This window comes from Sorex fumeus, unplaced genomic scaffold (assembly GCF_029834395.1).
Source record: "Sorex fumeus unplaced genomic scaffold, SorFum_2.1 ptg000047l, whole genome shotgun sequence".
Lineage (NCBI taxonomy): Eukaryota > Metazoa > Chordata > Mammalia > Eulipotyphla > Soricidae > Sorex > Sorex fumeus.
This window is the reverse complement of record NW_026606104.1, coordinates 42309330-42333090: the sequence shown is the minus strand read 5'-3', so window position 1 is coordinate 42333090 and position 23761 is coordinate 42309330. Positions and strand designations below refer to the sequence as shown.

General features: G+C 54.6%; 2 protein-coding genes across 3 annotated transcripts; one reads left to right on the top strand and one right to left on the bottom strand.

Annotated features, from left to right (window-relative positions):
* The first annotated feature begins 339 nt into the window (after nt 1-339).
* On the top strand, nt 340-6693 carry SLC30A2 (solute carrier family 30 member 2). The gene is made up of 8 exons (XM_056122945.1): nt 340-380; nt 991-1211; nt 2286-2432; nt 3290-3443; nt 4102-4273; nt 5124-5229; nt 5738-5872; nt 6333-6693. The coding sequence occupies exons 1-8, from the start codon at nt 340-342 to the stop codon at nt 6476-6478; spliced, it is 1122 nt and encodes a 373-aa protein (XP_055978920.1). The 3' UTR covers nt 6479-6693.
* A 2245-nt stretch (nt 6694-8938) lies between these two features.
* Nucleotides 8939-23066, bottom strand: EXTL1 (exostosin like glycosyltransferase 1). Of its 2 annotated transcripts, XM_056123179.1 has the most exons (11): nt 22201-23066; nt 16547-16637; nt 16176-16283; nt 14799-14918; nt 14177-14309; nt 13876-13982; nt 12774-12863; nt 12068-12154; nt 11682-11842; nt 10263-10437; nt 8939-10112 (listed from the first exon to the last, which is right to left on the bottom strand). In XM_056123179.1, the coding sequence occupies exons 1-11, from the start codon at nt 22971-22973 to the stop codon at nt 9954-9956; spliced, it is 2004 nt and encodes a 667-aa protein (XP_055979154.1). In that variant the 5' UTR covers nt 22974-23066; the 3' UTR covers nt 8939-9953. The 2 variants fall into 2 exon arrangements, with proteins under 2 accessions (XP_055979154.1, XP_055979155.1); XM_056123180.1 differs by lacking the exon at nt 12774-12863.
* Nucleotides 23067-23761: the final 695 nt, after the last annotated feature.

The following is a 23761-nucleotide window of genomic DNA, read 5'->3' as shown; positions in this document are numbered from 1 at the left end:
CCCGGCCGCAGGGGCGCAGGGGGCAGCGCCCCGGGCGTGCTCTGCAGCCGGCCACCCCTCCCCCTCCGTCGCGGGCTTTTGCACACGACGCACCGGCCGCCGCTTCACACGGGGTGAGCGGCCGGATAAAGCTGGCGGGCGCGGGCGCAGCGGCTGGCACTGGAGGCAGACGGCTCGGCCCACGGCGTTCCCGGGCGCAGCGCGCGCGGCGAGGCCGGAGCACGAGGCGGCGGGAGAGGCGCGCGGGCTCCTCCCCGCAGGTGAGCGCGCGCCGCCGGGCTCCCCCAGAGCGGCCCACGGGGCGCCCTCGTCTCGGGCGCGCGGGGCCCCTTGGAAGTCATGGAGAAGAAACACCTGCTGGACACCGGGGCCGGAGGGAGGTAAGGCGAGAGCCCCGGAGAGGGGGCGAATGTGAGCGGCGCCGGACGTGCCTGCCGGTTGCCATCTGGCCGTGGATGATTTAGGTGGCGGCTGGAACTGGGACCACAGCGGAGGGCTGGGGAGAGACGAGGGAGCGTGGGCCCCGGACCCCGAGTGCCGAGCCGGACCCCTGCCCACTAGTGGGAGTCCCGCGCCCGCAGCCCCGCCCCTGTCCAGTACTTTGCCCCCTGGCAGCCCCGCCCTGGGAGGCCGCGTGACCCCCAAGTGCCAGAGATCTGCGTCTATCTTTCTTGCGGAGCCTGATTCTCCGCGCTCCGCTGGACCGGCCTCTCCGTTTGGCCGGTTCCCAAGGCCTTCGCCGCCGCCTCGGGGCCTGGGGAGAGATGAGTAGGGAGGGAGGGACACCCCGGGGCCAACGCTCTAGGACTCCTGCCAGGACCCTCTCCGAAGCTGCTCAGGGGCGGTCGCACTTGGAATGTTCTTAGCTGTTCTTCGGGTTGGACGATGGAAATGCCAAGTCCCTAAAGAGAGGGGGAGAAAGAGGGCTGGAGGCAGCCACCGTGCACCGTCCAAGAGCTGAGCAGCCCTTCTCCCGTCCTTTCTGGCCAGGTCCTACTCGGAGTCTCTGGGACCAGATGGAGCAGGCTGGGTCCCTCTGCCCCAGCCTATCGTGGATTTGCAGGCCATTGAACTGGCCGCTCAGAGTAACCATTACTGCCATGCCCAGAAGGGTCCTGGCAGTGACTGCGACCCTGGGAAGGTTCGAGCCCGCCGCCAGCTGTATGTAGCCTCTGCCATCTGCCTGTTGTTCATGATTGGGGAAGTCATTGGTAAGGACCTTTGTACTAATGAAATGAATACTTGGGTGATCCCAAAAGGCTTTTCTCTTGAATATTCCCACAGCTGTTAATTATAAGAACTCCATTTATTGAACGCTCACAATGCTAAATCCTTTATATACTATAGCTTTTGTTTATCCCATCATTTGATTTCCATGATTACAGTACCTCCAGGACAGATATAGTCTCAAAATACGACATGTGCTTTGTGAGAGGTAGAGATAACTTTCACATAACCTCTATTATAATATATTGTTACAATAATTGCATTACTATTAATCTCTTATTATGCCTAATTTGTAAGCTGAACTTGATCATAGGTAGGTATGCAGCATTCAGTACTAGTCTTGTCTCCAGTTTGAGGCATCCTCCGAAGGTCTTAAAATGGAACGAATCCCTGTAGTGAGGGGGGTTGGGGAAGGAACCACTATTCCTGCTCTTGCACGCAATCCTCATAGCACCCCCTTGCTGCCATGTGACTGCTGCTCTGAGTTTACAGATGATGCCAGTGAGGCCCATAAATGTTAAATAATTTGCCCAAGATCACATGCAACTAGTAGGAAAGGAACAGCCTGAAAACCTAGAAAGAACATTTCCCAAGCGGAGCGATAGCACAGCGGTAGGGCATTCGCCTTACAAGCGGCCGACATGGCCGACCCGAGTTCGATTCCTCCGCCCGGCAAGCTACCGAGAGTATTTGATATGCCAAACACAGTAACAACAAAGTCTCCAATGGAGACGTTACTGGGCCTGCTCGAGCAAATCGACGAACAACGGGAGGGCCTTTACCTTTACCTTTACCTTTACCTAATCTCCTTGCCAGGTCCTGTTTGAACTTGGTTTTCACCTTCACCCTCTAAATAGCTGTTGTGAGTCTCATTTCACAGAGGGCAGAAGTTCTGTCTCACTGGCTCACAGTTAAGCAGCCAGGGTGTATAGAAAGATCCCTAATCTAGTTCCTGTCTCCTGAGCCCACCACACCTTCTCTGCTGTATACAGATAAGCAGATAGCTGCTTATCTTGGGTGGTTGATAGACACTACCTGTCCTGGTTCTACTCCTGCAGGTGGGTACCTAGCACATAGCCTGGCGGTCATGACTGATGCAGCCCACCTGCTCACTGACTTTGCCAGCATGCTCATCAGCCTCTTCTCCCTCTGGATGTCCTCCCGGCCAGCCACCAAGACCATGAATTTTGGCTGGCAGCGAGCTGGTAAGAGTGGCTGGTGTGGGTGGGGAGGGAAGGTGTTGGGAGAGGGAGGGATCTACACATGGCTTCTTAGGTGGCCCCACTGGCTATATCTCAGAGTGAGGCTGAGTGATGTGGATAGGGCCAGAGAGGCTACCAATCCGGGCTAAGTCAGCAGGGAGGGAGAGCAGCCTTCTTTAAAAACAAAGTGGCCAAACTTTCGGAACAAGTGAATATAGCATTAATGGAACTCAGAACTCTGTGGACCAGTCGCAGGGTGGTTGGGGGGAGGGGGATAGAAGGCGGTGGTGATAGGGAAAGATCAGCAAATGCTTCTGGGAGTGTTTACACATATTAAAGCCTTTTTATTTATCTCTTAGGCTACATTGCCCATTGCCCTTTCCCTCTTGGTGGGAGATCACCCTGCCTCTCCTTCCCCAAAGCCTCAGTTTGCCAGCTGAGCAATGAGTATATTTTTAATGAGTTCATTTCTTTGTTTTTATTTTGCTTTGGGGCCACACCTGGCAAAGCTTTGGGGTTACTCTTTGCCTTTGCACTCAGGCATTATTCCATATGGAATGTTGGGGATCGAACCTGGGTCGGCTGTGTGCAAGGCCAATGCCCTACCTCTGTACTATTGCTCTGGCCCCCATAAGTCCATGTCTTTACATATAAAACATAAAGGATTGACCCCAGGTGACTTCTTCAATGCTTTCTAGCTCCGTCAATGCTCTGTTGTGTGAGTGGATGGGGAAGATGCCATCAAGTCATTAGTTCTTTCCTCAAAGCCGGTGGGAACCAGGCCCTGACTTGGGGAGGGGAGCTCAGGGAGGGTAAGGAGCCACCAGGCTGAGATTCTTAGGGAGATATCTGTTCCTCAGAGATCCTGGGAGCCCTACTCTCCGTGCTCTCCATCTGGGTCGTGACTGGAGTCCTGGTGTACTTGGCAGTCGAACGACTGATGTCTGGAGACTATGAGATTCAGGGTGGGACCATGCTAATCACGTCAGGCTGTGCAGTGGCCGTGAATATCATGTGAGTATGGGCTCAATACCCTGGGACCCGCCCCACCCCCTGTCATCTGCTCTCATGGGAGAAGGCCAGGCCAGGCTCCAGTATAGACCACGGGGACTGGGCTTTCCAAACACCTGTTTTCAGGCACTGGAGCACCTGGGTTCTGGGGAGCAGTGACTCAGGGACAGAGTCAGCACTACCAGCACAATCTCCACGCATGCCAGGGAATAACCTGGAAGGTTTCCAGCCCCTTGTGGGGAGGGTGAGTCTGCTCCTTGGAGGAGCAGAATTTAAGGCCTTTCTAGGCACTATGCCAACAGTGGAGCCTGGAGAACAGGGGGGTCTTTTTCAGACACTCTCCCCCCTCGCTCAGAGTCTTGGGCAAGTCTCTTTCTATGCTCATCCTCTTTGACAGAGGCTGGCCTGAACTGGATGACCACTGTGGTGCCCTTCTGCTCTGAGAGTTGGCATGTGGGCATCACTGGGCCCAGATTCAGTCAAGCATTTGAGCGATCTTTCTCCCGGGGCATTTTGAACCAAGACCACCTGGGCCTCAGACCCCCAAAGGGACCATGTAGAGTATGGGGAGCTGGGGTTAGGGCCCCACAGGAGGTCATCCCGCCTATGTGGATGGCTTCTCCTTGGCTGGTGGGCCACAGCTTTGTCTCCGCTTCTGTAGAATGGGGTTGACTCTTCACCAGTGTGGTCATGGGCACAGCCATGGCCACGGGCACAGCCATGGCAGCAGCCAGGAGCAGAACCCCAGTGTCCGAGCGGCCTTTATTCATGTGATTGGAGATTTTCTGCAGAGCGTGGGCGTCCTGGTGGCAGCCTATATTTTGTACTTCAAGGTCAGCGCTGGGGATGGAGGGCAGTTGGGGTAGGGGTGGGGTTGTTCAGATTATCTGGGAATTCCTTTTTACTTGGGATTCTGCAGATTCCGGTTCCCTCCCAGTTCTAAACAGAAGGGTGGGGAGAGGGAAGGAGCATTAATCCAGCACGGCCAAATGTCTGCTCCTTTGATGTTCACAGTGATCGCAGGGAGAGGTGGTGTTTTCTGCTCAGAGATGTTGGGTGATTTGCTCAGTGTCACACAGCCAGTAAGTCATGGAGCCAGAATCACTCCCAGGCCTGTACTGCTGAAGCCTGGGCATTGCCCACCTTACTGAGGCCGTGTACCCTAGTAAAAAGCAGCAGACGTCAGGTTTGGAGCTGGCTCTGTCCCCTGCTCATTGTGGGATGTATGGTACTTGCTTTAATTGAGCCTCAGTTTCCCCCATCTATACAATGGGGACCTTGACCAGATGGTATTTAAGATCCTTTATAGATCTGTGTATGTTTCAGTGCCCGAGCAAGGGAAGGGGCATGTCTGAATATGGCATGTCTTTGTGTTTATTTTGAGTTCACACCCTGCAGTGCTCAGGGGTTACTCCTGGCTTTGTACTCAGGAATCACTCAAAGAATGCTGGGGATCGAACATGGGTTGGCTGCATTCCAGATAAGCACCCTACCTGCTGTACTATAGCTTGGGCCCCTGAATGTGGCATGTTTTGCCTGTCCCACTGGGCATGGATCTGGGAGGTGGGGCATGCACTTGTCCATCCTGTGGGCAGTTCTCACTGTCTCAGTGCTGGTGGGGAGGGAGAAAGGAAGCTTGGCTTTGGGTGGCGACCCCCAGCTCTGCATCACCTTTTCCTACAGCCTGAGTACAAGTTTGTAGACCCCATCTGCACCTTCTTGTTCTCCATTCTGGTGCTGGGGACCACCTTGACCATCCTGAGAGACGTGATCCTGGTGCTGATGGAAGGTAACTCAGACCTGGGGCTCCCCTGGGGCTCGGGGCTCTCCAGCTCTGATCCAGGTGTGGGTGTGGGTCCCCCACAGTGGAGGGGAGCCTCATCTTGAGCCTGGTGCAGGCAGCAGGTCTTGGTCAAGAGGAGGTCCTCAGGTTTGACTATACCTGGAAATGTCCCTGGATTGTACCTTCTCTCCCCCAAGCTCCAAGCAGTCTCCATGCTGGGTGGGAGCTTGGGGGTGAGGAGAACACACCCTTCTTGTCAGGTCAGCACCCGGGTGGTGTCTGTGCCCTCTGGCCCTTCCCATGTGCTCTCAGGCAGAAGGACACAGACTTGACCTGCCAGGGCACATGGGGTTTAGGAAAAGATGGTCAGTGCTGGACAAATTTGCCTTGCTAGGAGTGACATAAACTCTGCTGGCCAAGGGAGTCTTCTCTGAAGATGTAGAATTTGAGTGGCAGGGCCAGCCTGGGGAGGTGGGGGGCAGTTTCCTACAGCCAATGGTCCTGCACTTCCCAGGGACCCCCAAGGGCGTGGACTTCACAGCGGTGCGGGATCTTCTGCTGTCGGTGGAGGGGGTGGAGGCCCTGCACAGCCTGCACATCTGGGCGCTCACCGTGGCCCAGCCTGTGCTTTCCGTCCACATCGCTATCGGTGAGTCCCAGGCACGTGGGCATGTGGGAGAGGCAGCTGAGGCCTGGGGTGTCCCCAGCTGTCCAGGTGATTCTTGTGGTTCCCTTGTTCTACCTGAGGCAGTCGGGGACGGGGGGTGTCTCACACTCAATATTACATGCAATCAGCACAGCCCCATGTATAGATGAAGAAACCAAGGCTGGGGTGGGTGAGCTGGTGAAGTCACTTGCCCAGGCTTTCCCAGCTAAAGTGCAGTTGAAAGCTGATGCCTTGCCTAGAAGCCGGCACTTTGCTGTTCTTTCAGAGCGGGGCCAGGACAGGACCCCAACAGTGGCTGGTGCCCACTATCCTGGTCTGCTGTGGGTGGGATCTGAGACCTGAGCTCCTGACTGTTCTGGAGGGCCCACGCATGACTGATAGGTCTTCTAGCCACCCCCCTGCCCCAAACACACACAAACACACTGTGCCCTCTGCACCCCAGCTCAGGATGCAGACGCCCAGGCTGTGCTGAAGGCGGCTAGTACCCGGCTGCGAGGCAGCTTCCACTTCCACACCATCACCATCCAGATCGAAGACTACTCGGAGGACATGAAGGACTGTCAGGCCTGCCAAGGCCCCTCGGACTGACTGCCCACCAGGCACCAACAGGGGCACAAACAGGAATTGTTCCGGTGGGGCTGCTGCCCACCAGGCCTAGCCAGCACTCACCCTACCCAGCAGTTAGAAACCGGCTCCCTCCCGGTCTTTGCCCAGGGGTCCTCCTCCCTGAGGACCTTGTTCCACTTTAAGAAGGAGCTGGTTCTCCCCCATCTGACCACAGCAACACAGCAATCCAAGGATGTAGTCCTGACAGGTGAAAAGCTGGTGTGACCCCCTCTTTCACTTCCTGTGTCTACTCCTGGGTGGGGGTTGGACCTGATCCTCAGCTGATTTTTTTTTTTTTTTTTTTTTTTTTTTACCACCAGCCTCGAAGGCAGTGACTGGGGCTATCAGCTTCCGCATCCATCCTCTTGCCTACCTGCCTGCTTCACATGTCCCTGTCTGGTGTGGCCTTGCCTTACATCCCTGGGAAGCAGCTAGGAACAGAGGCCCTCCCACTGCCTTCTGCAGCGTGGCTTAAAGAGGCACTGAGGTTTGGGTGGTTGGAAGACCCTGCACTCTCCCACGAGTCCACCTGTAATGGGGGTACAGGGGGACCCGAGACCCAATTCTGTCTTTGTCACTTTAGCTGGGAGTCAAATGTTTCCCTTTCCTGAGTGAGGAGGTGCCTGACTAGGAAGAACCTGAGGGTTCCCTCTTTCCTCAGCCCCGGGTGCTGGGCCAACACTCGGGTCAGAGCAGATTTCAGCTTGGGGCACGTCCTAACTACCTCACGGACCCATCCACTTCTCCTGGCCTCACAGTGTCTCGGGGATTATGGTGCCTGAGGCCAGAGGTGACTGGGCAGCGCTGTTGCTGGTATAGATGGAACTTGGGGACCAAGGACAAAGCCGGGTGATCAACAAGGACAGGAGATGCTGGCTCCTGTAGTAGGCGTCAAGATTCCGGAGTTAGAGGTGGCTGTGTTGACAGCGTGAAGTGGGGGAACCAGTCCCCGACCTGAGCACTGGGTGACCCTGGTCTAGTGGTGGATCTCTGCCATTACTAGCAGCTGCTCACAACCCCTCCCTCACTTTTTGTGAGAACTGGAGTCAAATGAGAAGCACCTGCAGCATCCTGGAACTTCCCAACTTCCGGGGTCAGGGCTGGGTTTGTCTAGAAACCTATAACAGCCTGGCCCTGAGCAGGACCCACTACTCCAGCCCCTCTATAGAACCCTTCTCCCAGATAAACCCAGCAAGAGAAAGGGTTGGTCACTTGCCTTCCCGCCCGCCACCCCCCCCCCCCCGCCTGTCTGTGAAATGACCTCTTTGTGCCTTTCCAGCACTGGTGGCTAGAGTTGCCTGTGACCAATGCCAAAGAGTTCTTGAGCCACTTAAAATTTGTGGGAAGTCATTTGTGCTGGCATAAGAGTATGCTGTGTGTCTGGGGAGAGGGGAAGGACACGAGACTCCCGGTGGCTGTTCTTAGGGGAATCAAACACCTCAACTGTGCCTAAGCTTGTGGCAGATTCCAGGAGCCTGGTTCCTGACCTTTGCAGCACACCAAGTCCTTAGAGCCCTCTTGTGAGATGGTCATTATGATACTCCATCTTTACGATGAGAAAACAGGCTCAGAGCTGCTGAATCACTTGCTTTAAGGCCGGTCTGAGATTTCGGCCTGTTCCCCTGCTCTGTGCTCTGGAGCAGGGGCTGGGGCTCTGCTTGGTGCTGCATGCTGCTACAGGGCGAGCTCCTGGGCTTGGCTGGGTTGTGTTATGGCCATGCCAAGGCAGTTCAATGATCTGGGTGCACAGCTGTGACTGGGGAAGGGAAAGGTGTCTCTTTCCCCTGGCCCGGCCTGGCATCCAGGCCCTGCCCACCCTGGGAAGGTTGCCGGGCACACAGCTGTGTGCTTCCTCACTGTCCTGACAGCAGGCCAGGCTGCCTCCCCTCTGCTCTCACTCCCACTTCCCCCTCCGCCTCAAACACCTAGGAGGAGTTTCATGCTTTCTAGTGGAGAGCTCTCTCTACACCCCCAGCTGCGACTGACCTCCGGAAGGCCCTGAGTCATCTAGGAGCCAGAGGTCAAGTTGGAGGATGGGGGGTGGGGTGCCTGGAAGAGGCCCTGGTGGACGGCATGTTCTGCCAATGAGCTAGTCATGGGAGTTTTCAAAGCTGCCAGGCCATCAAAGCAGGAAAACAGGGACGAAGATAGATAGCACAGTGCACAGTGTATTGTATGCAGGAGGCCTAAGTTCGAGTCCTCATACAGCAGGGACTCCAGAATACCGAGTCAGGAGTAGCTCCCAGCAACTGTGGGTGTGACTGGAAAAAAAAAAAAAAAAGAAAAAGTCTAGAAACCTATAACAACCTGGCGCTGAGCAGGATCCACTACTCCAGTCCCTCCATAGAACCTTCTCCCAGATAAACCCTGATTGCTCCCCCACAGCACCCCTCCCCTCCAGCTGCTGTTAGGGTATTTATAACTTGGACACAAAGGGGCAAGGACACAAGCTTTATTTGGGAAGTGATAATCCAATTCCAGGTAGTTGAACCGGGGTGAGCACAGCGTCCCCTCTGCCTTACTCCACTTGTTACCAGGTGGCTCAGGACAACCCTTCTTCCTGCCAGCTCACCTAGAATTGGTGTCTTCTTAGTCCCACATGGGTAGAAGTAGAGTAGAGCATTTAAATGCTCTCACCGGCCTCTGGTTTCCAGACCTTAGGGCAGCACGCACCAACTCTCCAGCCTGCCCTTAGATCCTTACCAGTGTTTGGGATTCCATTCCCCTTCCGGGTGGGGGGTGAGAATGCGGTATTGCGCTGACCTCTAGTGGTCCAGGGTGGAAATGAAGAGTCGTGATTGAGCCTGAACCCAGGGTCTGTGGTGGACCCTTAGGCTCCCATCCTAGTCACCAGTTGCAAACCAAGCCGTGAGATTGGCTTCCCAGTGACTCCCTGTTCCGTCACACTGGGGCACACGAATGCACCTGGTAAGTCAGGGTGTCTGCAGGCAACTGACTTCCCGTCCTGGGTGTAGGGCATTTTTGTCTCTGCACACCCTGTCCACACTCTTGCCGCTGTCAGTATAGGGCCACGCACGCAGCTAATGATACTTGTGAAGCACCTGTCGGGCCAGAGAGCCCACCCGACCCTGACCTCCCGTCTACCTAGGTCAGTGCTTGGGTTGGACGCTGCAGGGCAGCAGAATGGTGCCGACAAGCCCATCCGAGGCGGGGGTGAAGTCATAAAGTCCCTGGAAGAGGGACTTTATGAAAGGCAAGTAGAAATCAGCTCCACAAGGAAGCAAAGACCCCTCCAGGTAGGAGGAACAGGTTCGGGTTGCGCCTCCAAACCTACTAGCTGCAGAGATGCTAAAAGGACCAAGGCTCCGCCCCGTCCTGTGTGATGGACCAATAGGGATGTAGCGTGTTGGTCAACTGGCTGCCCTGATTGGCGTCCCACCCTCAGACCGGTGCAGCTATCACCCGGAGGCAAGGTTGGGTTCTTGGCCAGTTCCTACTAGGTTTTCTCCAGGTCGCGATACTTCTTACGCAGCACGGACACCGGGTCCTTGTAGAGCACTGGTTCCAGACGCAAGCGAGAGGACACCAGGGGCATGCGGCCGAACCCTGCCGCCGCCTGGTTGACGCAGTCGGGCAGCGGCTCCAGTCCAGGCTCCTAAGAGGGGCAGGAGAAGTACCTTGGAGGGTGTCTCTGTCCCAAACACCCCCGCTTCCGCCCCGAGGCACAAAAAAAGATTTGGATTAAATAGTGCGGAAATCCTTCCTCAGGTCCCAAACCTGTGCCGCCTGTACCTTCTCTCCTTACCATTAGAGGTCTTGCCTCCGGAGGAAGCTGCCTCCCGTAGGGCACCTTGATAGGGGGCAGCTTGGTGGCTTCTGCCACCAGGAAGTTCATTAGGACGTCCATACAGGAGGGTTCCTGGTCTGCCAGGGTCCTCAGTGCCTTGGGCAGGGAGTGGGTGAAGAGGGTGTGATAATACCTGGGCAGAAGGAGAGAACAGGGAGAGGCTGCACTGGAGTTCTTCTCAGCCTCATTTTCCTCCCTTCTGACCTCATTCCTGTGAACCCCCAGTCCCAAACCAGAAGCCCTGCTCCTGGGAGCCCAGATGCCTCAGAAAGCCCCGGCTCAGGTACGAAGGCGCCTCCACTGCTCTGCGCCTGTGCCTTGCTGGGGCCTGGGGTTTCTCCCTCCCTCACATTGGCTTCCACACTAGGTTCTCAGCTGGGCTCAGGGGGATCTGCTGACTCAAAGATCATGAATCCAGACAGCCCAGACAGCCCGAAGCTTCAGGAAGGCTGAGCCAGGCTGATGGAGGGCCAGGGACCTCAACTCACTCACGTCCCCACCCCTTAGAAGAGTCTGGGTTCACCCTGCAAGCACCAGAGGCCTTCTTAGCTCCACCAAAATGTGCTGTTTTTTCCCAAGTAAAGCAAAAGGGTTCCTGGCTATGCCTATTTCTTTTTTTAATGTAGGAGTACTGCTATTTATTCAGCCATATTGATTAAGTTGACTGAAGTGGGGTTATGCCTATTTCATAAAAGGCCTTCAGAATTCTGTGGCTGCTCCAAGAAAATTCAGGTATTTTCTGGAAAGTCTGGGTCAGACCTGGCCCCCATTCCACCACACATCTGTAAAGGATAAACACTTTTCTTATCTCCATCCTCAATCTAACAAACCCAAACACCTCCATACTCTCTGCTGCTGAAAACACCACCAGTTCCTGGGCCAGAGAGATAGTATAGTGGGTACTGTCTGGACCCCTGTGCAGCAAGAGACAGGGCGCTTGCCTTGTGCAGCTGACCTGGGTTTGATTCCTCGCACTCCATTTGATCCCCCACGCTTTCCAGGAGTGATCTTTGAGTGTAGAACGAGGAGTAAGCCCTGAACACTGCTGGATGTTCCAGCCAACCAAACAAAAACCTGCCACTGGTACCTCTTGTCCACCATCTGTGGGCTGGTACTTTGTGTCATTTTAGTATCAATGGTCACACTCTCTCTGTGGGGTGATTACATTTCAAGATGAGGAAACTGAGTCTGGAGTGAGGGGAAGAGACTTGTCCATCACAAAAGTGGGCCATGGCTGATCTCGGGCTTGACCCTGGATCTCAAATCTCGACTCTAGGCTGACTTTGTTCTCCCCCAATCCCCCCCTCGCTGGCACCTGATATAAAGAGGGGGTTTTGTGGGACCCTCTGCCCTCAGTGTCGCAGCTCCCATCCGTACCTGTGGTAGAAGGCAGCTGAGGTGCTCACCATGGAGAATTCGTTGGCCTTCTCAGCTGTGTAGTCCCAGCCACCCCGGGCCTCATTCCAGAAGTGGCTCCAGGTCAGAAACCCCACCAGCCGCTCTGGAAAGCTCTGCCACACCCCGAAAGCGAAGTCTACCTGAGAAGGTATTTAAATGAGATGTGAGGAGAAACAGAAATAAGGCAAGAGGGTGGCCAGGAAAGAGGCGAGGGAAGCTGGACGTTCCCTGCTGGGAGTCACCGAAAAGGTAGATGCAAAGAAGCCTCTGGCTGCTTCTCTTCGCCACCTGCAGAGAACAGTGGATTCTCTGGGCAGTTTCAAAAGCAGGAGGTTGCTGAGAGTGACCAGGGCCCCAATTCTCACCTCACTTGTGGAAAGAGTGCTGTGGGCATCAAGGCTGAGGATGGCATCAGTGTTGATGGCACTGTAGGGGAGGAAGCGCTCACTGACCTGCAGGGAGACCAGGAGGGTCACTCAGCTGTGCAGACCTTCCCCAGGTCCTCAGTGAGCCTGGTTCCCTGCTGGGACCTGAGCAACTCCATTACTTCTGGGGACTTCAGTTTCCCTTTGGGTGAGATGGGGCGGTTATTTTCTAAGGCCTCTTCCAGTTTGGGCATCTTGGATGTGTCTGATGTTATATTAGATGCTCCTGTCAACCCTGGGTGTTCATACTTATAACCGTTGTTTTAAATAAGCAGGGCCAGAGAAAGTGGAGCTTGCCCCAAATCCACAGCCTATGGGTACTCACACCCACCCTGGCTCTCCAAGGTTGCTCCTCAGGTCCAGTGCAATGCTGAAACCTCAAGGCTCCCAGGTTCCCCCTTTCCTCTCCACTGAGCTGCAGTTCGCTCCCAGCCTCCCACAGCAGACACCCTGGCGTCATGTGCCCCAGAGAAAAAGCAGCACTTCTTGGAGGCCTGCAGCCAACATCACTGGCTGACTTCTTCAAGGCCAGGTTGACGTGGAGCTTTATCTCAGACCCATAAGGCTCAGTACTCTATGGTCCACTCCCAAGTTCCCAGCATTCAGAGGTGAATCCACCCCTTCCACAACCTTCCTCATCCCTCACCTTCCTGGGTCCATTAATGACAGTCAAGGGCACAGCTGTCTCTGGCCACTCGAGTGGAGGTGGCATCTCACTGCTCCAGAAAACCAAGATCTAGGAGGAAGGGGTGGGGGGGGGGGAGTAGAAGTGCGGTGAGTGGGAGAAGTAGGGAGAGTGTCTGTCTTGGGGAACGAGAGCTCAACTGAAACCAGGGTCTTCCCAAGGCTGCCCTATTCTTGCCTCTGGAGGACCAGAAGGGAGCAAGGTAGCTTCCTGAGAGTCTCTTATGCTGGTCCCTAACCTGGACCCTACCCCCATGCTCCACCCCCAGCTTCTTGTGAAGATTTGTGTTCTCTTCCTCCTGCTCTTCTAGCATTCATGGCCCAGTTCAAATGTCCCATCTTTGGAGCTGCTCCATCTGTGTCATGAATCTCTCTTAGTGTTGACAGTCTCTATGCCATGAAATGTCTAGTGACTCTGAGTCCCAAGGGCAGAATCCTTATCAAGTTCAGGACTAGTTGTTCAGGAAATGACATCTGGGAAAATGCCTTCCCAAGGTGCATCTATTTTTTGTTTGTTTGTTTGACTGATTGATTTTTGGACACACCCAGTGATACTCAAGGGTTATTCCTGGGTGGTGCTTGGGAGACCAAATGGGATTCTGAGGATTGAACCCAGGTGTACCGAATGCAAGGCAAGTGTCCTACTCGCTGTACTATCTCTCCAGCCCAAAATGCATCATCTCCTTTTTAGGGAGCTTCATCATTTCCGTGGAAGGAAGGATAGTGATGAGGTATAGGAGTAAGAAAAATAGGAGTTCAAGCCATAGTACAGTGGGTAGGGTGCTTGTCTTGCACTTAGCTAACCGGGGTTCAATCCCTAGCACCCCATGGTCCTCCGAATCCCTTCAGGAGTGATTCTTGGCACAGAATGAAGAGCAAGCCTTGAGCACCACTGGGTGTGAGCCTCCAAAAATAAAAATATAAAAGGAACATTGAGCAAGGACACTTGAAGTTTCTTTTGAACTCCTCACCCCCCAAATGTCTGGCTAGAAGTCTTCAAGAAATCTGCCATATCCTTCATCCCCACTCTGGATCTAAGGACCTCAGGTGACAAGGGGACAGACCTGGGCACAGTGCTTGGAGTCTGCCACTGCCTGGATGAGCTTCAGGGGGGGCTGGCTTAGAGCCCCCATCCAGATCATGGCACTGAATCTGCCTGCAGGCCGAGTGCCTAGAGGAATGAGACACAGAGCATTTGGTGGGAGAGAACAGAACCCCCCTATAGAATGAAAATCTGCGGACCCTGGGAGCCAAGAGGGTTGCTGGGGACTCTGGATGGCCTTAGAGGCTCTTTAGGGTGGAGGCTGGTGCAGACTGGGGAAGAGTGGATGAGGTGACTTCAAGTTGTCCCTCCCTAGGACATACCCTGTTGTAGGTGGTAGAAGGGGAAATCCAAGGGGCTTGTAGAAAAGATGGGTAGGGCCAGGAGTGCCCCTGGAGGGCTGTTCCACAGCAATGAGGGGTGAGCAGAGGCACCCAAGATCCGGTCCTGAATAATCTGTGGATGAGAGAGCAACCAGTGGAGCCAGGCCAGAGGAGGACAAAGGGAGTTCCTAGTATAACCCACACTATCCCTACAGGCTGCAGAGATCTGGGCTGAGCACATGCAGAAGGGCTGCCCTTGAAGCTGGCCTGCGGAGGAGGCACATGGTGGGCTCACGCTCCCCTTTCCGATCTGCTCACACCATTCCTCCCAGATGCTGAATCCTTCCCATGGTGCCCCCAGGGGGCACTGCCCTCAACTGGAAGTGACACATCTTTTGAAATCTCTTTGCCACTGCTGACCCTCTACAAGTGGGGAAACTGAGGCCAAAACTGGGGAAGGAACTTGCCCAAGACCTCAGAGCTATGCCTTGGGGTTAGCCAGGAAGCATTTCTAAGGGGAGTGAGGTTCCAAACCAAGCAGGGATGGGACCCTGAGAGCGGGGCATGGAGAGGAGATGGAGATGAGGCAAGGGCCGGGCTCCCCTCGGTGAATCGCCCGCACCTCCAATGTGGTATAGATGACCTTCTCGATTGAGGAGAAGTAGGCATCCCATAGAAGCTGGGTCTGCTGGCGCAGTGAGAGGACCCGGGTGGGGAGCATCTCCTGGAGGGCAGTCAGGACCTGGGGGACAGCAGAAAGAAAGGGAAGGCATGTGTGTGGGAAGGTGCTTTGTCAGGGTGGGGACAACCTGGAGTTGGGGTCTTTCCAGGAAGCAGAAGCCCTCTCCCTGCGGTTCTCCACATGGGTTAGCAGAACACTACACCCCCCACCCCCAGCCCCCAGCACCACCACCTCGACCCAAGCCCAAGTCGCACAATAGCCAAGAGTTCAAGGGTCACACAGAGCTGGGTAACACACTGCTGGGTAACTGTGGCTATGGACAGGTTGCTGAACCTCTCTGAGTCTGGTTCTGCATCTGCAAAATGACCAGCCAGGAGGGTGGTTGCAAAGATCAGAGTGCCAGTGAAGTGCTTAGCACATTCTAGAGGCTCTCGAAATGCAAGCAGTTAACTCCCTATGCTGTTCTCCCTTCTCGGAGGAAGCGAGACTCCTACAGATGTTTGTTTCCCAGAGCTGGGAAAAATAAATTTCATCAGATGGAAAACCACTGTGAAGTTTACTTTTCCCACCCCACACCCCAAGAAGGTATTCAAATGGTGGATTTTCTGTGACTGTCCTTTAAATTGGGGTATGTTTGTTTGGGGGCAACATCTGGTAGTGCTGAGGGCTACTCCTGTCTCAGTATTCAGGGGTCATACATAGCAGTGCTCAGGGGTCACTTCTGGCAATCTGAGTCACTTCACAGCACCTAGAGGTGCCAAGAATCAAACCCAGGCCTCCAGCATAAAAAGCATGCCCTCTAGTCCTTTGATCTTTCTCTCCAGGCCCTCAATTGGATTTTCAAGCATTCATGAAGCTGGTTCCATGGAGGTCATCTAGTATACACTATCCCATTGTATGAACGGGAAAACTGAGGCTGAAAGAGGCTAAGCTTGCTCTCAAAACCCACAGGGAGGGGCTGGAGCAATAGCACAGTGGGGAGGGCATTTGCCTTGCACGCGGCCCACTCAGGTTCGATTCCCAGCATTCCATATGGTCCCCTGAGCACCTCCAGGAGTAATTCCTGAGTGTATGAGCCAGGAGTAGCCCCTGTGCATCGCCGGATGTGACCCCCCCCCCCAAAAAAAAAGAAACCCACAGGGAGATCTGCCTCCATCTGATCTGGGGGCCGCAGAGGGAGACCAAGGAATAGGGGCATACCCATCAATGTACATATATGAGGATGGGAATGAAGATTGAAGCAGCCCAGGCCAGGGTCCCACAGCCCCCCACCATGTCATGGGCCCAGCCCCAACCCCAAGGCAGGACCTGAGCTACCTGAAGTGAGAGTCTCTCATCAGCTACGATGGCTGCCTTGGTCCAGTCGATGACCTCGGAGAAGGGCAGCTCCCAGCCAGGGCTAAGCAGCACAGGGATGCAGCCAGCCTAGGGGCAGGAGGGGGTTCACTAGAGAGCCCGATGCCCCCCAAATTCCAAGTCAGAAGCCTCTGCTGTTGGGGGCAATGGGGGCAAAAAGAAAAGTGACCTTTTTGGGGAGAGAAGGTGGCTCTGCAGAGGAGGCAGGGAACACAGACACAGTTAAGTTCCAGAATGAAGAGGGGACAGCTTACTGTCTCCCCGGAGCTCAGAGCACCCCTTTTTTGTGTGAGGTGGCTCAGGGGACAGGAAATGTGCAAGTGGGGGTATACCTGCAGGGCGTGGAGGAAGTGCAAGGCAGCAGGACGTTGGCCAGGAATGAGGCAGAAGGTGGCATTGGGCAGCTCAGCCCCAGGGTGGGTCCTAGGAGGAACAGGAAGGGGTCCCACATACATGAAATCTGAGACAGCTGCCCCTCACCTGCCTGGCTCCCCAGCCCACACCAGCACTCCCAAATTCACAATCTACCCCATTACGGTGTGCTCAGGTTGACAACACTCATGACAATGCCACACAACAACACACATACCCTAATACTCCCCGACACATACACTCACATATACACATATTAACACACACACCTATATACACATTGACACACCCATACACACACCAACACCCACACACTGACACATAGCACGACACACACACTCCAACACCCACACACTGACACATAGCGCGACACACACACACACTCCAACACCCACACACTGACAACCCAACACACACATGCTGATATACACACACACTGAAACATACATACACCAACACCCACACAGACACACAATGAGACGCACACACACTGATATACACACACCAACTGATACACAGACGACACACACTGATACACACATACACACACCAACATACACACTGGCACAGCCCAACACACACTGACAGACAGCTCAATACTGGGTACACACACACTGATATACACACACACACTGACACACACATACATGGACACACATGCAAAGAAGCCTCGGTCGGGAAAGATGACAGCAGGTACAGCACTTGCCTTGTATGAAGTGACTATGGGGACTCTGGTGTGACCCCCCTGTACCACATGTCCCCTGAGCCCAGAGCCAGGAACAGCCCCGGAACACCACTGGGTATGATTCAAAAAACACCCCCAAAACAAACCTCCCAGCACCCCCACAGGGAGGCAGCACCCCAGAGTCCCAGGATTGTGGCAAACTCTCCCTTCCCTTTTCAGGACCTCAGATTCCTCATTTGCAAAATGGAGGCCTTAGGACCTGAGATGTCTGGGCTGGCCTGGCTTGGACATTAGCCCTCCCACTGTGCCCATTGCCTGCTGCCTCACCTGGAAGCTTGAGTGCCAGCACTGCCCCCAGCCTCAGAGCCCATGAAAGGTTTCCCTGTTTGAGATGGACTGGGCCCCCAGCCTGGAACCACACAGGCAGCAGCTTCCAGAGGGCCCTTGCCCACAGGAAAGCCTCCTCTGTCCCACCGGCTCCTCCCTGTGCCTGTGAGGGCTGGGCTGGACTCACAGCCTCCTCAGATCACCTCCCTGAAACCCTCACCCAGGGAGTCAGGGCCCACCACCCACCCAGCTGGGTCGGGGCTCACAGGCCTGCTCAGAGTGGGACTGGGGACTAGAACCTCAAGGGTTCCAGGCAGGATCCTCCTCTGCTATGGCTTCTGGCCTGGGCGTGATGAGTAAGTCTCTAAGCGACCCCTTGCACAGGCAGGAGACTGAGGCTCTGAAATCCACGCTCTGGTCCAGGTCACAGACAGGGTAGGGGGGGCACTGGAACTAGAGTCTGCAGGAACTGTCCTAAGGCGTTTCCTGGTCCCTCATTTCTCAAATGGTGGGTAGTACCCCACACGGGATCACATAACTGAATGTGAGTGGTCGGGAGAGTCACAGAAAATTTGGCAACAGTCAAAGATTTCTGAACATGCAACAATCAGAAATGAATTAAAACTCAAACACAAGGAGGAGGTCCTGCTGATGCTCCTCTGGTTGCATTTCTGGGGTGAGAGGGGACGCCATGAGAAAGTCTGAGAAGTCGGGCTGCTCAAACCTCCACTCACAGCCCCTTTTTACCCAAGAAAATTTTGACTCTGTGTACATAGGTGTATAAAAATAGGTACATGAAGCAAACAATTTTTTATAATTGACCATAAAGATTAAAGCTATGTGACCCCATAGAGGGTCACGGCCCACAAGGGGGCTATAACCCACAGTTTAAGAAGTTAAGTCCCAGAGAAGCTCGTCACCTTTCTCCAGGCTTCACCTGGAAGAAGCCACAGTTACACCCAACACCGTCCACCTCATTGGAAGCCACAGCCAGAGCTCTGGCCCACCAAAAAAACTTTTTTTCTTAAAATTTAATGTAGGAGTATTGCTATTTACTCAGACATTGATTAGGCTGATTGAACCAAAAGAACTTTAAGGGACTGAAACCTAGCCCATGTGCAGCGCTGTAATAATGAGCATGGTTCTCAGTGCTTTTCATGTATCACTCCGCTTCATTCTCATAGTAGCCCTAGGAGATGGGAGGCACGCTTGATCCCCAGCACCCCAGATAGTCCCCCCAGCCCTGCCAAGAGTGTTCCTGAGTACAGAGTCAGGATAAACCCTAAGCACTACCAGTTGTGGCCCAAAACCCCTCCCCCCAAAAAATTTTTAAAAATTAAGAGAACACATACACACATCTCTGAAGAAGAGCTGGACAGACAGTTTGCACAGCCTTTCCCTGCTTCACACAGTGTGTCTCCAACACAACAACAACAACAACAACAACAAAACAGAGTCCCAGAGTGACTAATCCGTGCACAATAGAGAACAGATCCAGGACTGACCGACTGACCAGTGGAACGTCTGAAAGGTCAGTTTCTGCACAAATCTGAGCATGGAGCTGGCTGAGGGGGTGAGTCCCCCATTCGCAGAGGTAAATAAGCACCTAAGTGTGTGTGTGTATGTGTGTGTGTGTGTGTGTGTGTGTGTGTGTGTAATAGAAGGGACATTGAGATCATTGTGGAGTAAGTGTGGTTCCACCCATGGCCCAGGTCTGTACCAGACCTGGCCATAGACAGCTAAGTTCCCTGTGCCCAGGGCACCCCCTCCCCAGTAAAAACTCTTGGTAGTACATATGGTCACTTTTGATAACTGTTGGTATAAAAGCAAACATATTAATATTGTCACTTGTCGTCCCACTGTTCATCAATTTGTTTGAGTGGGTACATAGTAATATTACCTATGAAAATATTTCATCCTACCTAAAGCAACTTTCTTCTTCTGATTTTCAAAAAAGACGTAGTCATGGACCCAGAGGAGACAGGCCAGGGTACTTTAAAACCTGCCAAGTCAAGAAAAAGCGGGGATGGGGGAGACAGAGCCTCCCACTGCCTATGAGTGTAGTCTCTCAGGAAAAGCTGGGGCAACGTTCTGGTGGCTGGAGGGTGGGGAGGGAGCCTTTACTGTAGACCCCTTTGTACCTTTGGAACGGAGTACCCAGTGAATGAATTCCCCATTCATAAAAATAAATAAATACCTATTTAAATGGGTGGAGGCTTATGCCAAAGGAACAGGAGACTATTCAACCAAGGTGGGAAAACATGGGCTTTGGAGCCAGCAGGGCAGGGTTTGAGCCCCACTCCTCCCTTACCCACCCCCTAGACAGGATCAGAAGAGTGGGGGGCCCTGGTGAATCAGGAGCTGGGCCAGCTCCCTCCACCCTCTGAGCCTCAGCTTCCTATTTTCTGAAATGGGGGTCCTTCTCTGCAGGACCCTTAGAAGACTGAGCCCTGCCTTATGGAAGTCACTGCAGAGCACCAGGCCCAGGGCTCTCCCCCCCGGAGGTGGCTTGGCCCATTCCCTACTCTGGCCAGCGGAATGAATGTGGAGCAGAGGTGGGGACTGTGAATCACCCCTTCCTCTGGCCAGCCCTTGTTTATTCAGGCCACCTTGGGTCTGGTTCTCCTGCTCCATTCCTATTCTGGCTAGCTTCAGGAAGCAACCTGGCACTTCAGGGAAACCGAGGCTCAAATTCCCTCAGTGCTGGTAAATCCGGGAACCTGTGATGAGCAGAGTCCAAGATCAGAACTTCTTGAAGCTCACGGGACAGTGAGAGGCTGTCAAGTTTCAGAGCTGGGAAAAAAATATATTGAAAATGTACCCCAGAAAGTGCGATATATAGACTAGAAAACCTTGCCCATTTCTGGGCCATTCTGAGACTAGACACACAGTGAATCCCTACCTAGTGTGTGCTGCTCCCCAGTTTTCAGCTTCTCCGGGAAGTTCAGTCTGAAATAGCTTCTCAGTTTGCCCATAACCAACTGTATTTGGCTATAACTGATGCCAACTGAAAAAACTTATTGGAAGCAAGAATAGCTAAGATTTTTTTTTTATCAGAAAAGTGAGCAGGAGGGCAAAGAGGTGGTCCAAAGGGTTAGAGCATATGCTTGCATGTGGGAAGTCCAGGTTCAATATTATTTGGAACTGCAGAGACCCCCAAGAACCGCCATGTGTAACCCCCTCCAAATAAAACAACAGGGGACTGGGTTAAAGCGCTTGCCTTGCAACCTGGATTCAATACCAAGCAGCACACCGCTAGGAGTGATTCCTGAGCGTAGATCCAGGATAAGCTCTGAGCACTGCCAGTGTGGCCCAAAAGCAAAATAAAAAAACAAAGACACCAACAACAGAAAAGTGAACCAAGGCATGGTGACTGCGTCACCAAAGGTGAGTTCTGAGGTGTCTGAGGGGAATCCCCAGTTTTTCAGATGACTGCTAAAATGTGCACAGCGCTTTTTAGGTAACAACAGTTGCTTGTGGCCGCCTGGAGACCATCTGCCTTCTGGAAGGAGAGGATTCCATTCCCACAGGTGCCCTGGAGCCGAGGGAAGCCGCAGAAGGCCCAAGTAGAGGCAAAAATGGAGCAGGGCCCTGAAGAGGGCTCCTGGGAGGGAGCTCAGAATAGCCTGGGTTGTTCTAGCAAAGCAAAGGGAGATGCCCGAGGGAGGGCAGGAGTCAGACGAGATTCCAGAGTGGCAGCTTCCAACTTAGGTCAGCCAAGAGATGGAGAAAGAACTGTCTGGGGGATGTGAAGCAGCCTGGACAACGTCCAAAGGACTTTCCTTCTCGCCTGCTCAAACAGGAGACTCCTTGAGATACTACTGGCCTCCTGGGGGTGCAGAGGATTTGGGGTGCTCAGAAGGGATATGCTTTATCACCTGAAGGTGTTAAGTGAGAAGCTTCTCAGAGACCGCTATAGGTGCCAGATCCCTCTCTTGTAAGATTCAGAACCCTCCCCTACCCCATGGGAATCTTACTGGGACCCTTCCCCAGATCTGACCTAGTGACTGTGACCAAAGGCTGCTTCCTTTGCTTCCTTGAGAGCCCCCCCCACACCTCTCCATGCAGACACAGAACAGCTTCTCTCTGTGACCTGTGACCCACCTCTCTCTGAGGTATTTGATGGGTTGGACTGTACACTCTCGCTTCAGACTCAAAGAACTCACCTGCTGCAGGCAATTCAAATACTGACTAGGTGGCCTCAGACAAGTCACTGAATCTCTTTGAGCTTTGGGCTTCAGCGCCCAGCACACAGGCGCTTACATGTGAGTCATTAGTATTATTCTGTTAGTGATTATTTACAAAAGTACATAGCACAGAGCAGGCACTCTAGGAGGTCTAGTTACGAAGTTAGGGAAGGAGGGATTGGAATCAGAGGAGCAGAGTAAGAGTGAGTCATGATTCCTGTTTCTCAAGGTCCCCCAGGGAGACCGCCAAAGACGGCCTTGGTTACCCCTTGAGGCGAATCATCTCGTACTTTCTGTTATGCTCTCTGCTGTCCAACCTGACTCCTCGGCTGTAACCTGTGTCCACCTGGCCTGGCTTTCTCCCCTCCCAGACCCTTCCCTCCTGGCCCCCCCCCCGGAGGAAGCATCCACTTACTGCTCTGATCCAGGGTCCTGCTGACAATGCCCTTTCCAGGGGCAGGCAGAGGAGTTGGTGCCTGCAGGGTGCCACCTGCCTCCCTCCTCTGCCAGGGCCAGCAAAGCCAGCCCGGGATGGGGGCTGTGCTGCCGCAACTGGCCAGGAGCCCCACCACGCAGCGGGTGGGCTTCAGGTAGGAGTGGGAGGGCCACATCAAAGCCGGGCCGGAAGGTGTCCATTGCGGGGCTGACCTGGGCCACCATCGCCTGTCCCAGCTGGAGGGTCGGGGGGCAGGGATCTGGGTGCAGTCTGAGGACCAGGCGGTTCCTGCCCCCATTCCATTGTGCCGGCACTGGATCGGTCTCTGCAGCACACGCCCCCGAGCTGAGGAGGAGGTGCAGGCAGGCCTCAGCCGGGCTCCCTGTGAAGTAGCTGGAGCCCTCAACAGAGGCCAGGATCCTGCGATCAGTCTCAGAGATGGGGCCAGCTGAGGGGAGCACATGCACCTTGAGGCCACCACCCCTGCACTTGGAAGTGTCGAAGCAGGTTGCCCAATCGCAGCTGTCACGATGGGGTGTGGGAGGATGTCTGGGCGCATCTTCCAGAGACTCCCTGGGAGAGGAGAAAGCCTGCAGGAGAGCTGTGTCCAGCCTTCGGGGCCAGCCTGCAGGGGGCCCCGGCCGTGGCCCACCAGGCACCGCCAGGCGGAGGAGGGGGAAGACTCCCAGGAGGACGATGAACCAGGAGACAGACAGCACCAGCCAGAGGGACTTTGTTCTCCGCCAGCGCATGTGGCCAACCCCACAGGGCTGTGCTGTGGCCAGAGTGGGCCACAGGGGCCTGGCAGCAAACTTCTAGTTCAGTACCCCCATGGCACTGCGGGGAGAAGCAGGGGGGTCTAGAGAACAGGTTTCAGTGTCAGTCCAGCAGTGGGTCACAGCTGAGCATGAAGGGGCCGGGTGCACCCAGACCGCTGGCCTTGGCTTGTCACACTCAGGACCTTTGGCCCCAGCTCTTCTCAGGCTGCCGCCTCCCCTGTCAGACCATAAGACTGCATTCTCTGCCTGCCTGGCAGCACCCCCTGACCTTACCCTCAGTGCAGGGGAGGGCCATCCGCCAGGTGCTGGGGGGCTCACTGGGGTGCCTGCAGAAGGTGGCTTGGAAGGGTTCCACGCTGGATAGACGTTGGTCTGGCCTCCCCAAATTTCCCCCTGCCTGAGCAGCTCCCAAGCAGCCTTGGGCCACCCAATGCCTGCTGGCAGAACTCCTGGCTAGACGCCCTGTGACTGGAGCTAAAATTAGCCCCTATGTCCCTAGTGGACTAGTAGGGTCCTCCGAGGCCACGGCCTGGTCACAGCCAGTGCCCCTTGTGTGGGGTCCAGGAGGGCGGTGGGTCCTGGTCCTTTCCCAACCTGTCGCGAGTCCAGGCAGCTGGACTCCTCCTCCCTGGTCACCCCCGCAGCTGGCCCTCTGACTTGGAGCTGTCAGGGTGCAAGGGCCACGGATCCAGCCCCAGGACCCCCCAGGGCGGGCTGGTATCTTCTGGGTTCCCTCTGCACGCAGCCTCTGGCGCTTCCAG